Raw genomic sequence first — 13,947 nt, 5'->3', positions numbered from 1 at the left:
AAATAAGAGTGTCATATAGATAAAAAGAACGCTGGCTAGGATTAGTTAATAAATACTTATTAATGACACAATAGAATGTAGATGCTGGGAAGCCAGTCACAAGTCAATAGAAGAATCCAAGCTGGTTTGAGAATGCGAATAACATGTTTCCCTGGAAAACCAGTGTGGGTGCTTTAGAGAGGACTGCCCCTAGTTTTTATGACATTGTGAAGGGATCAGGACATCGTGGCCAGAGACGTAGTTCTAAAACCAAGGAACTGTAAGGAGATTGTACACCTTGTCCTTGAATGCGGACAGGAGGGTTTTTACACACCTCATGTATGAGTCATTGATCATAATTTTTCTACTGAAAGAAGGATTTACCTTGAGCGATATGGCTTGGTTGGCCACTGCAATACTTGGAGAGGGAGCATGAGCTGTAAGCATCCTGCGACCAACAATCCCAGGAGGTAGGAAGAGCGACCCAGATCTCAAGGGAACAATGGGCTAACACACCCCAGCATTTGCTAGGGAAGGTTTCCGGAAGATATTGGTTAAGACAGAATCTGAATGGTAGAAAACAAATCCATGTAATAAAGTATGTTTGCATATGCATGATATGAATACAGCCCAAACAAGGCACGAAAGTCTAAGAAAAATCCCTCAACAGTTACTGCAGCAGCATCACCACAAGGAAGACATTGGGTTGAAGAAGGCTGGTGGCATCAGCTGGATTTTGTTAGTAGTGATAAAAAGCATGGAAGTCTTACTGGTATATTTTATTGTGGATATTAACATACTGTTCAAATCTATGAAAAAGAATAAATACCAAAGCCAATCGTCTATTGAAAACCCATCCTAGCTATAGAGGGAAAGAAATATTTGAGATCAGCAAGGCTGGACGCAGGAAGGCTGTACAATAGCCTGGGTGTTAGATGATGAGGGCAAGGATAATACCACCCCCAGGGGAGGTGTTTAATAATTTCACATTCATTGTGTGTCATTCCACATGATATGTTTATCATGACACTTCGACATTATTATTTTTTTCTGATTCATGTTCTCTTGGGTTGTGTGGATTTTATTCTAATCTGAGAAAAATCATTTGAAGTTTCCTGGGAGGATAAAAGGGAAATGGGTGTGCAATGTGCACAAGTCTAAGCTAATCTACCCAATTACAACACATACTTTTAATCAGTATATCAAGAACATAAAGACAAATTTTTATTTTTAAAATAAGCTCTGTGACTATTGCTAAAAAGCATTTTCAGAATAAAATGTCTAAGAATCGTGTGCAATTAATCATTGTGGGGAAGAGAATTAGCCTTTTTTTAGGACTGAGCCCCCTTATTGCTTATTCAGTGCAGAATCAGTTTTGAGACCTTATACATAGAAGCAACAGAAACAGACTCAACAGACTCTCTCTGTCTCTGTCTCTGTCTCTGTCTCTCTCTCTCTCTCTCTAAATATGTATATATATATAAATATATATATATATATATATTTGTGTGTGTTGCATACACATGTGTGTGTATGTGTGCATGTAGAAAGTATATTAAAAGTAAAACAGGTTATCAACTTGAGAGTAGAGGGGTTCAAATAAGAGTAACTGGGAGAGGCTGGGGGGGAGGAAAGGAAATGGGGAAGTAAAAGTATTATTTCACTTAACAGCATCAATAAAAGGAAAAGAAAAAGCAAACCCTGCAAATTTAATTCAAAACATGAATAGGGAGAGAGACCTCATTGAATTAGCTTTTCTTCCATCGTGTAGGTTACTTTTCTCATTGTTGTAATAAAACACCTGATAAAAACAACTCAGGGAAATGAGGGTTTATTTTGGACTATCGTTTAAGAAGTACTACAAGGGCTGGGGGGAATGACTTGGTTGTTAAGAGCACTGACTGCTCTTGCAGAGGACCTGGGTTCAAGCCCCAGCAACCTCATGATGCTAAGAACCAACTGTAAACCCAATTCCTGTGGATATGATTCCCTTTTCTGCCCTCGCTGGATGCCAACCATGTGTGTGCTTCACAGACATGCATGCAGACAAAACACCTATACCCATAAAATGAAGTGCTGCAGTCTGCCATGAAGGAGAAGGATTGGTAGCGGTTGTTTGATATGTCTGATCGCATAGTACATACAATCAAGAATCGGAGAGAGATGGGAAGTGGAGCCATGCTATAAAGCCTCAAGGCCCTTTACTGAGTCACCTACTTCATCCAGTGAGGCCGTCTAAAAGTTCCACCACCCTCTAACCCTGAGCCCTCATCCTGGGACCAACTGCTCCAACAAAAGAGCCTATGAGAAACATTTTAAATTCAAACTAAAAGTCTTTGTGGGGGGGGGGGATGAGTAATATCTTCTATGGCATACTTCCTTTAACCACCTACCAAAGCATGCTTTTGATTTAATGCATCATAATTCCCTATTTGAAGAAAACAAGAGTCCTATACTCAATTTTGTGAGAGGCAATTATGGCAGATCTAGCTTTTGTTAGGTCATGGTAAGAGATAAAGCCAGAGTTACCCACTTTGTTATAGCAATACTATCAGAGGAACCACCGTGAAAAAGATAATAGTAAAAAATGCCTCTCTATCCCTGAGAAAAATTGTGTGCTTTTTAGCCTCCACTTTCTTTCCTTTAAAATCAGAAGTATTAAATTAAATCACAGTCCTAGCTTTGCAATTCGGTTTCTAAGGTTTCAAACATCTTTCATGAAAGAAAATGCTATAATATATACCACTCCAAGCTAGGAAGACCTAATATTTTACTGTAGTTCTGCATCATATGTGTGAAAGACATGTGGACAAAGGGATCATAGATATCAAAAGTTCATAGAGAATTTTAAAAAGGTAGTGGGGGTGGGCTCTAACACGAAGCCGGTGATCTCACATGCATATGCAAGAGTAATGAACACTCGCCACCAGAAGCCTTGCCGATGCCAGCTATTTCAAGCTTACCCTAACTTTATTCACCAAAGACCACCCAACCGCACATGCATGCATACACACACACAAACACAAGCCCCTCTACCACAACGGCGTTACTACCATAGCAAACTGAGCGGCATTTTGGAAAGGAACCAGGGCAAATTCTTCAGAAGCCTAGAAAAAGACTAGACTAATTACTTGCTAGTTCTATTGTCAAGCTGTCTGACATTAGCCAAGTTTCATAAAGTTTCAAGTTTCAGGTCAAAACATTTACATAAGAGTACCCCTGATGTTTTACAGTGGTTTCTCTTGTTGCAAAACTCTCAAGATATTGACCTCGCTAGAAACATTTCTTCTTACACCCCATTGCATTTTGTAAATGTCACTTCTTTGGTTTCTGGAGCTGCCATAAAGTATACCCTTCCTCCCACCCTGAGACTTCTATTTTTTATAACTCTTCCTCATCCTTTATTATGTGACATCATCAGTATTTGTTAAGGAAAATGATTATTAGATATCCAATATCATATGCTAAGAAATGAGTTGTGCCACTGGGGGAAAAAAAAAGATTCGATGTTAGCTCGCAAAGATGGCTCTGACTGAAAAAGACAAATAAGAATCAGAAATAGCTATCTCCGAGGACATAGTCAGTCACACTGGGTGAAAAAAACCACAAGACTTTGCTTGGGAACACTATAAGTTACACACAGTCATGTGTCACCCGTTTGGTGTTCACTATTATGCTTGCAAGACAGATGGGGAATATTGAGACTCAAAAGCCATTGCACTTCCTCTTTACCGGTTATGAGATGAAGGCACACGTGACTGAGGATACATTCTGTGATTAATATTGTATCGCGAGGTCATGAAAGGACACCCACTGCAATAGTGTCCAGGTCTCAGGGAATGCTAACCAGGCTTCTAGGAGCTGTCAGTCACAGAGCCTGAAGACGAGGTCTGAGAGACGGACTGAGAAAGGCCAGTGTCTAATCAGGATCTTAGGACATGACAGTAACACAGTAAATGTGGGAATCAATTTTCTATAGCTCCACATTTCCCACTTTTCTGAAGCTAGGAGCTGCTCTTTGAGAAAACAATCAGAACCAGTTGAAATTAATAGTTTAGTTTGTCTATTTCCACATCATATTACATGTACAGCCTTCATCATTTGGATTTTTGAGGTTTATTTAAAAATCCTGTTGATAATGCTTTACCTCCTCTGATGCGAATCACTCAGAAATAGGTTTCCTCTCATGACATCGAAAGTGATTTGAAAAATCAAAATTTAATAGGAGTAGAGGAAATAAAACCTTAAGATCGTTTGTTAGAAAGAGTGGATCATCAGAAGGTATTGAGTCATAATTTTCTGGCATCATTCTTAGATACATGAGGTGACCGCACACTCATAGCAATTACAGTGGAGCCACAATGCGGCATTTAATCCATTATCCTCTCAGACAGAGGCAACACCAAAGTGTCGGTCTATGAGACCCCACGTCCTGAGAGGGAGCCCCGCCACCCCCTACATACACACACACTGACCAGAGGACCAGGACCCACAGGCTGGATTGCCCACAGACCTAGGATAGAACCAAACGTGACTGGAGGGAAAAAAAAAAAGTCAATGTAATGATGCATAGCAAGGTTGTGCCATACTCATAGATTGGTGCCTAGCCCTATCATCATTAAAATCTTCATCCAGAAGCTCTGCAGAGACCCACAGTCAAACATTAGGCCCAGCTCAGGGAAGCCTGATGAAAAGAGGGAGTATAGGATTGTAGGAGCCATAGGGGTCAAGGACATCACAAGAATACCCACAGAATCAACTAACGGAGACTGACCCGCCATCCAGGGAGCCTGCGTAGACCTGACCTAGGGCCTCTGCATAGATGTGACAGTTGTGTAGCTTTGTCTTCTTGTGGGACCCCTCACAGCGGGAGCGGGGGCTGTCTCTGGCTCTTCTGCTGGCTTCCTGAAACCTGCTCCTCATACTGGGTTGCCTTACACAGCCTTAAAACAAGGCAAGGTGCTTAGTCTTGCTGCATCTAGATATGCCGTATTTCACTGATATTCATGGGAGGCCTGCTTTTTTTCTAAGTAGAGGAGGGGATTGATGGGTGCGGGGGAGGTGGGTGACAGAAGGGAGACAGGGAGAGGAAACCGCACTGGGATATAAAATACATTGACAATTTTTTTAAAAGACCAACATTGACGATTGTGAAAAGCCCTTACAAGGTTTTCTGTATTTCGTCATCACAGGCCTAGTCAAATAAGTTGAATTTTCACTATCGGGTATCATGCATGTTATTTTCTGCTCTTTAATTAAAGCTCCTTGGTGGTAAGGTCAAAGCCTGCTGGTTGCCGTTCTGCACGTAGCTTACCTATAGTTCTGCTTTTCATTTCCTATGTGGAATCTGTCGTACTGTGAGTAGGCTCGGTTCCCTTCCCAGTCCATCAGCTCAATCCTCAGCATGTATTGCCTCTGACTGGTTATGGCAAAGATAAATTCATTCCCCAGCCAGTATTCACCGGAGGGATTCCCAAAGCCCTGGGAAAGAAGAGAGACACACTTGTTACTCCGGAGGGAACTTTGTCATGTTCAAATCTATTTTCTAAATAGCAATGTCAAATTACCTTTCAAAGACAGCTTTCTTTGTCTTTTTTACACTTTGTTTTCAGTACTAAATTATTCTAGTACTATTCTGCCGTTTCTCTCCACTGAAGTTAACATCTAATTCTTATCATAAAAGCTTGTTTTTGTGTGACATTCTTGGGTTAAATTAATCCAGTTAGTAGACTTAGCCAAAAAATAACTCCCAATCCAAACTTCTTTTAGGCTGTTTTATAAAACTAAGTTGACATTTTAAACATAATTTGAATATTTTCCAATGAATATTATCATGAGACTTCCCCTTGTTTAATAATGTTGTATGTGTTGTTATCACTATGCAGAAGCCCAGTTATACTATAATTTTACTGATGATTCAATTCTTCTAGTGATCTCATGGTCTAGAAACCAATGGGTGTTATCACTTAAGATTCTTCATTGGCAGAGATTTGGGTTTGGAGGCAGAAGGATGACTTAAGGGCTGTTGAGAGACTGAGCTGAATTCATTGTATCTGAATCTCACGGTGGTCTTATAGTTTTATTTGGAGTCACCTAAGTCAACACTGTCAAAATTTCAATTTTGTGTGTGTGTGTGTGTGTGCGTGTGTGAGAGGGAGGGAGGGAAGAAAGGAGAGAGAGAGAGAGAGAGAGAGAGAGAGAGAGAGAGAGAGAGAGGGTCTCCAAAGCTGATTCCTAATATTGAAGATATTGAATAAAAAAAGGAACCTGAGAAATTGCTGATGTAGATGTGGGGCATTTTGCAGTTGCTCAGAAAGCCCTTCCGTGGTAATACCCGATGATCAGTTTCATTCCCTATGTTCACATTTGTCTTACTGAAACTGTTTTGGGCTCCTCCCAATAAAAGCCAAGCTGTATTTGTGAATTCTCAAATACGAACGAAGAAGTGGTGCACAGTGAGCAACAAACACTAAATTTTACAGACACTGAAAGGGAAGGAAAACGTGAAAGAGAAATATAAAAAGATCAAACGTTTGTAGTAGTTTGCACTGATATTCAGAGATCATTCTGTTGAGTCTCAGTTGTACAACCTAGAGCTGGTAAAAATAAAAGTGTCAGCTTCTAGACTAAGCGTCTGAGAATCTTGCATATAATTCCACATATGGGCAGACTCCTTAATTGTGATGACACACACTAATGTTTAAAAGACCAGGTCCTGTAAGGACTGGATATATACATGGCTGTTTTATGAAGAAATCGACCACGGTTAATTGAGGCATTTATTAATGAAGGGTTAATCTGCGCTTAGTGTGAAGGAGTGTTATACTAGTTACAACAGCATTGATTGTCTCAATACAGGTGATACAATATGGAAAATGTTTATTTCTCTTCCAACTTAACACCAATTACAAAGCCAAACAGATGTTTCCTTAACATTTCCTTCATTAATCAACCTAAGAAATGAATCGATGTACTCTATTTCTTTTTTAGACTATGCTGGTGCTCAGTGTCTACCAATAATTCTCTAAATGTGTTCCATTGCCTCTTACAATAGAGCTGCTTCCCACAACCAGCGGTGTTTGGTATCAAATCCCTTTCTGTCAGCTCTGCTACTGCACTACCAACAGATCACAGTGCACTGCGTTTCAGGCAGTGCTTAGAGCAAATGCCTAGAGTGGCCGGAGTTGGCTGCACACACACACACACACACACACACACACACACACACACACACAAACATATACACACACGCATACACACACTCACACACACACATAGCTATATATTTATATGTGTGTGGATGTTTTCAAAGTTATTTTCTGATTTAACTAAATTTTTTATCCAACTGCACAATGTTCGTCTGGATGACATTGAATATGGAGTCCAGTAAAGACTATTTGCATAACCCAGAGGAAAATATTGAATTCATTAAAATTAGTACTCCACTGACTCTGTGTGTGTGTGTGCATGTGTTTTTGTTTATGTGCGTGTAAGTCTTCACACAAGTGCTTGCGGAAGCCAGAGCTCGACATATGATATCTTCTTTTCTTTTCTTTTGTCTATGTTACTTATGGAGATAGGATCTTTCCTGAGCGGGAGCTCACACATCCTTGGATAGAACTGCTGGCCTTCAATCTCTGGCAGCATCCTCTCTGTCTCCCAATGCTGGGACAAAAAGTGTTTGCCACAACACATAGATTTTTATTTGGGTTCTGGGGTTGTAATCGCAGCCCTCATATTTTACTTCTTCCTCTTAAGACACTCAGGCCACATTTGGTGAAAACACCACAGTAGCAGAAATTATCAGCCATTTTTAGGATGTGCTAAAGATTTCGCAGCATCTCCCAGGAGCTACTGCTCCATGCTAAGAAGGCCAACATTTTCCGGCTATAACACAGGCACAGAAGAGAAAGTCACAAGGGCTGAAACTCGGAGTTAGCGCTCTTCAGCTGCAGCAATTGCAGGAAAGACAAGGAGGACCACTGGGATTCCCTTGCAGTTTTCAGCTCAGGCCAGGCGGTGCTGGCCCTCTCGTCACTTGACAAGCCCCTGTGCCACACAGCACTGAAACAAGGATTCAGCAATTATATTAAATGTGAGTAGAGAGGCTGGGGATGATGAAGTGTTAATTCTTAGGTCTCAGATTTCCAAAAGTGTTGTGTGGATAAAACTCCCCAAGGGGAAAGAGCGTGGATCTTGAGTGAGCCTCAAAAGTGGACAGACAAGAGAGTCGTTCCTACACAAGTCCATGTTCTCATACTCTCTGTCAGTATCCGGGTCTCAGAGAGCACCAGCCTGTGCTCTCCCTCTCAGCATTCAGGTCTGAAGGAGCACTAGGAAAGAAAAGTGTTACTTGCTGAACAGTTGCTTTCTTTTTCTTTCAGAGGTACATAACTGAAGAGAAAACACCAAAATTTGCCACTAAAAGACAAATTTTTAGTTCCTGCACCTCACCCCCCCCAAACTGTCTACATGAGCAAACTGTTTTACTGCCATGATAGTGGAGGAAGGAAACTGTCTAAAGGCCAAGTGCAGTGGAGTAGAAACAACTGTTTCGTCATCGTTAAGATGACAGACTTGCCAAAAAGGGGAAATGGAAATGGGTTCCCACGTTAGGAAACCGCTGGGTGGTTTATCAGAGACATCCATGGGTCTTGTGGCGGGGAACAGAGGGTTGGGTGGGATTAAGTAACCTCCCCCTTATCTCTGCTACAGTTGAGGCCTTCCTTCACCACACATTTTTCAGTGGAGCTTTCTACTTCACTTAAAAGACTACTTCCTCATCTGCAGAAGAGATGGTTTCAAATATTTCAATGCACGGTGTTATAAGAATGAAAATTAGCCAAGGCTCCTGAGTGTTCGCACAAAAAAAGCGTTCTGTCACCTTACACAGTCATGTTTGGCTTTTTGGCTTTGTTCTGTAAGGTGGCAAGCTATTTAATGGGGACAGGAATTGTCCTCTGTAAGATCTAAGTATCCCAAGGACTTGTCTTGGCTGAAAATTAATGTGTATATCAATAGCATCAGTCAACAGGCTTTTAGACATGAAGGTGTTATGATAAGCTGAGCGCTGCTTTGTGGAAGAAATGTTGTTATTTTAACCCAAGACTTTAATTGAGAAATGAAAAGTCAAAACCAACTGTTTGTATAAATGGGGCCTCACTGTGGCACAAATGACACAAAAGACAATGACCACTCCCTCCTCAACCTGTCCTGCTTCCTGTGAAAAACAAATATCCAGAATGAAGCTAAATCTACAAGCTGAACCTTCAGCAAGGCTGATCAACTGATTAGACTGTTAGTGACAGTGGAGAGCTTGTCATGTTGGAGGTCCAGAACCTAGCCACAATTTATCTTGAGCCATATTTAGCCCTCCAAATAGCCACTCCTTGCCCATTTCTGTGTCACCTCATGTCCTGTGACTAATCGGTAAACCATCTTAGAACACATTAACTTAACAAAGTCATAGTTTCCATCAATCAAAAGGCTAAGGATGCTAAGGCAGTGTCTCGGGCCTACAGGAGACTCGCCCTCCTCTCTGCTGTTTCCTTTAATGTGTTTTACTATGTTTTAATTTATGAATTTCTCTGTTCTATTACTATAAAATCTTCATGAAATTGCTTCCATGGTGGACCATGGAATTCGGGGTAACATAAATCTGTGTTCCCAAGTCATGGATCCAATGCCAATCAAACTATGTCTTATCCCCTTTGAGGTCAGAGTCGTCTTTGTCAACATATCTTAATGGGAGAGTACCTGTGTCCTTTGCCTCCCCCTTGACCAGATTTCTCCCCATCTCTCCCTTCCTATATATCTCACATGCTTTAAGATCTAGGAGAAGATATTTTAAGTTCATATATTGTTGGGAGCAGTGAGACCCCAGATCCTGAATTTCTTGTAATCCACTGATCTGAGCAGCCTACAGCTGCTCTGAACACGAGACCTTCAGGAGTTCCTGATGGGAGGAGAGTGGTTTCTGGTGGGTTTGGCTGAGGTGTGGCTATCTCTATATAATCTGCCTTGAACACAATAGAGGGGGTATTCTTGGGGAATTCAAGGATGACCCTTGTCGCTGTCTCTCTGTCTGTGTGTGTCTGTGTATTTTAACCTCTAGCCCCCTTGCCTGAAGCTTGCGAACTGGGTGCCAGGGCACAGAGCGCAGACACGGGGGTGCAGTGCACAGCAATACACCCACAGTAATAACTAATTGATACCTCTAATTATCTCTTTACTTGGAAGTGAGTATCAAACAGAAAGGAGGGGGTTATTTATGAATAGAGATGAAATGCTCTCCCCATGTGTATATAGCTCAGAATGTCTAACATGGGCTTAAAGATCAGTATATTCAAACAGTTCCACATACTGAAGGTGAAAATTCATATAAATACAACATTAAATAACTATGTACAATATATTAATATGAACAATATATTAATCAGATATATTATCTGATTAATCAATATATTCATATATATTAATCAATATATTAATCAGATAAAATTATCTGACTAAAGGAGGCATGAAGCCACATCTTTGTCCTGGTCTCTGTACCATGACTTTTGATTATGGTAGTGGCAGAAAAAAAAGCCAAATTTATGCATAAAATATTGTAGTGCATAACTCAAAATCCATTTTTATATATGTTTGGATATAGTAACTTGTCCCAGGTCAGTGTTTTATTTTAAATACCCTGTAAAAACATAGAATATGAAAATCATGTACAGAGTTCTGTTCTGATGTTAAGGAGGCAGAGGTGAGCCAGCACTAGCAGAAGGAACAGAGTCTTCTGTTGTGGATAAGCTCCAAAGACTCCATTCCACACACAAATGAATATATTCAGCTGTGTCAATCAGAATTGCACAAAGAACTTTGATGCCATGAATCAGATTCAGGGCTGATTAATTTCATTTGTCTTCCAGTAGTTTAATAAAAGGGGGAGCACAGGAATTTAAAAGAAAACAATGCTGACTTCCAATTGGCCTCAAGAGTCACATTACGCTTCTCAACTACAGAGGGAGGAAAGAACCAATATTCGTTAATTTTGCCAAAACCTGGAAAAATGTCCAATTTCAGCTTGCACTTTTTCCAAGTTAATAAAATAATTGTCTCAGATACTTTATTTGTTTTGTCTGATAATGCTTACAGGAAGTGTTGACTTTTTATAGAAGAAACAAAATTGAAACCAGACACAGGCCTTGTATCCTATGGGCTTCATCTTTCTTTCATACAAATTATTAAAGAAAGTAGATAAGCCTGGTTTTCCAAAGGTTTTCTTTTTTTTTTCTTTTCTTTCTTTTTTTCTTACTCCACATTTAGAACTCAGGTTAGAAGTAGCTCCTTCTGTGGCTGAGACACCAAGCCCAAGAAAGACGGGAATAAATTTTGATTTAAAGAATTTTAATTTCTTATGCATTTTTTTCAATATGGACATGCAGAAATGCAATTTAAAAGATGCTTTTAATTTCTTTCCACAAACAAGAACGCCCAGAAAGTCAGTAGGTGCTCTCACGGAAATGTTTGTTTCAATAGGAAGCTCAGTTTATAGGATAATTGTCTTCAAAACAAACCAACTTTGTCCCCAGGGAGTTAGCGACTCCCTGTCATAAAGCTGCCACTTAGAGAATTTGTTGCAACTGTCTGGTTCACTGGCTATACGCAGAAGGACTGTTGGTGAGCGTGGTGTCCCCATAGTCCCTAAGTGCCCCCTTAGATGGACCACCACACACTTCCCTCTCAGGAGTAAATGTCTTTACAAGTCTGTAACCCAGATTTGCTGGATTTCTGCCTAAGGAAGTGTTAAGAGACAACAACGTTCTGAAGTCCTCCTTTGGGCTAAAGCCAACGCCGAGAATCATGTACTGTGGAACCTCCATGTAGGGAGTGGCTTACAATTAAAAAAGATTTGGGCTGATGGCATTAACACAAAATTCTGGAGAACTTATTAAGAGAGAGGCAGTTCGAAAGTATCAGTCAGTGGAAAATGAAGGACACAGGGACAGCCATCAGCAGGGGAAGGAACAGAGGTCACGGCTACTTACAATGTCCCAAGAGTGGAAACTAGTGAAGATGAGAGAAAGAGCTGCATGCACACCAGTGTGACTTTCCCCGAGCACGTCCACCCTCAGCCGAGGAAGCTTGCAGCTAGTTTCCAGCAAGCCGCACCAGGCGTGCGTGAGGCATGAAGAACCTTCCATGCCTCTACCCTTCTTGGTGGAATTGTGCTCTTTTGTTTTCAGGTGAAAGAGAGACTTTGAAAGAGCTAGGACACTTTTGACCCTGTGCTCTGGTGAATATTAACCAAGTTTTAACATACAATGGATTCTTTCAATTTAGAAAATCTTCATATTCATTTATTTTTTTGCCAAAATGTTTAAAAAAATTCAGAACTAATTTACTTTCTGACCATGAATAATTGAAATAGAGGCGATAAATTTTTCAAGCTTAAATAAAACCTGATAGCTTTTCCTGTGTAAGCATAAGGGAGAGGGAAAAATGTCAATGGTTAACAAATAATCCCAGTCTCTTTCCAATAACGAAAAATCAATTGTCTAAGAATGAATTCATTCGGTAAATACTCAAAAAACATTAATCAATTCCATGCCTAACAAGTCAGTGTGTCTTGACATTAGCAGTGTGAAACAGGTAGTCACGCTGGCAATTTCACGTTCATTTTCCTCTTTTTAATATAAGTGGTAATGTAAGTCAGAACGATTTGACTCTGTTTATTGATTTTTATTCTCAGTTGTAATCACTGGCTCTAGACAGTGTTTTCCCCTCAATTCTAACATGCTGCTTGCAAACTCTGGGCTAGTCTGTGCATGCGAAATCCTCCAGGCCACAAAGCATACTGTACACACACTCCTGATGTAACTAGGCTGTGGCACACCCTGCTGAATTATGCGTGTTTGTGACTTACAGCTTATACTGATGCACTCTGTGTGTTAAGTCTTGCTCGTTCAAGGCAGACAGCACAGACTGAGCTCATAGTGAAATGGTTCCACCTTCCATTCAAGTGCCACCCTTACCTTTCATTCCCCGATTATTTGTTTGTTTGTTTGTTTTTGGTTTTTTTTTTGCCACAGTAATCTCAGTAAAATTTCTTGTTAGCTTGGTCTGTTTCTTTGATCTTACCTTCATGAGTTTTTAAGGTCAATGTTTCAAATTCTTGTGACTTTACAGGACTAACTTACGTTCAGGATGCTCTCTGAATTTCTCAACAAAATGCCATAGATACAGGGACAGCATGGGAGACCCCCATCTATTTTCTTTAACACTTTTCTTACTCTGGTTAGCCATGTACTTAATGCGTAGGTTGTGATCAACCAAACAGAATTTTTGCATTGTTTGCTAAGACATCAAGACAGAACTCTGGCTAACAGGGCATTCTGATCACCTTCTAGTTTTCACCTTTGGAGAAAAAAATTGTTAGAACGTCAAATCAAGAATTACACAGGATTTTTAATGTAAAATGATGAGAATCACTTCATAAATGAAAACTTCTTCCCTTAGAATGACTCCAAAAGTTCATTTCTGAACTTGAGAAATGCTCACTTTGACATGAGAAACATGGTAATCCTTAGTCATTGCACCAGGAGAAGTCCAGGCTAGTCACATGCAAAGGGTTATGGAGACACATTTATTCAGAGGTCAACAACTTGAAGCAGTGTGAGGGAGGCCACAGTTAGGTGGCATCTGTCTTGTTTCATGACCCGTGACCCTGCTCAGCTTCCTGTCCTGCTCATGTACCCAGCCTGGGTTGGAATTCTACTTTCTCCCACTAGAACAAATGCGGACAGTGCATAACAGATCACCAAATAATTACAATAATGCATTTTTCTTTCTATTGCACATAGGGAAATAATTTAGTGAACATGATTTATGAGCGTTTTGTATCAAATGAAAATAATACCTTTAATGTAAGAATTGTTATTTTTAAATAACTCAAAGGCATTTAAAAGGTCAGGGTTT

General features: G+C 40.3%; 1 protein-coding gene across 2 annotated transcripts in view; it reads right to left on the bottom strand.

The window, feature by feature from the left end:
- The window catches only part of Angpt1 (angiopoietin 1), a 223,783-nt gene that overhangs the window by 28,493 nt on the left and 181,343 nt on the right, over positions 1-13,947 (bottom strand). For both annotated transcript variants that reach the window (XM_005367515.3, XM_005367516.3), the window contains exon 7: positions 5,294-5,460. In XM_005367515.3, the coding sequence (XP_005367572.1) occupies positions 5,294-5,460 (167 nt within the window). The remainder of the gene's footprint in view (positions 1-5,293; positions 5,461-13,947) is intronic.

The sequence above is a fragment of the Microtus ochrogaster genome, unplaced genomic scaffold (genome assembly GCF_000317375.1).
Source record: "Microtus ochrogaster isolate Prairie Vole_2 unplaced genomic scaffold, MicOch1.0 UNK19, whole genome shotgun sequence".
Classification (NCBI taxonomy): domain Eukaryota; kingdom Metazoa; phylum Chordata; class Mammalia; order Rodentia; family Cricetidae; genus Microtus; species Microtus ochrogaster.
This window is presented reverse-complemented; position numbering and strand designations above follow the sequence as displayed.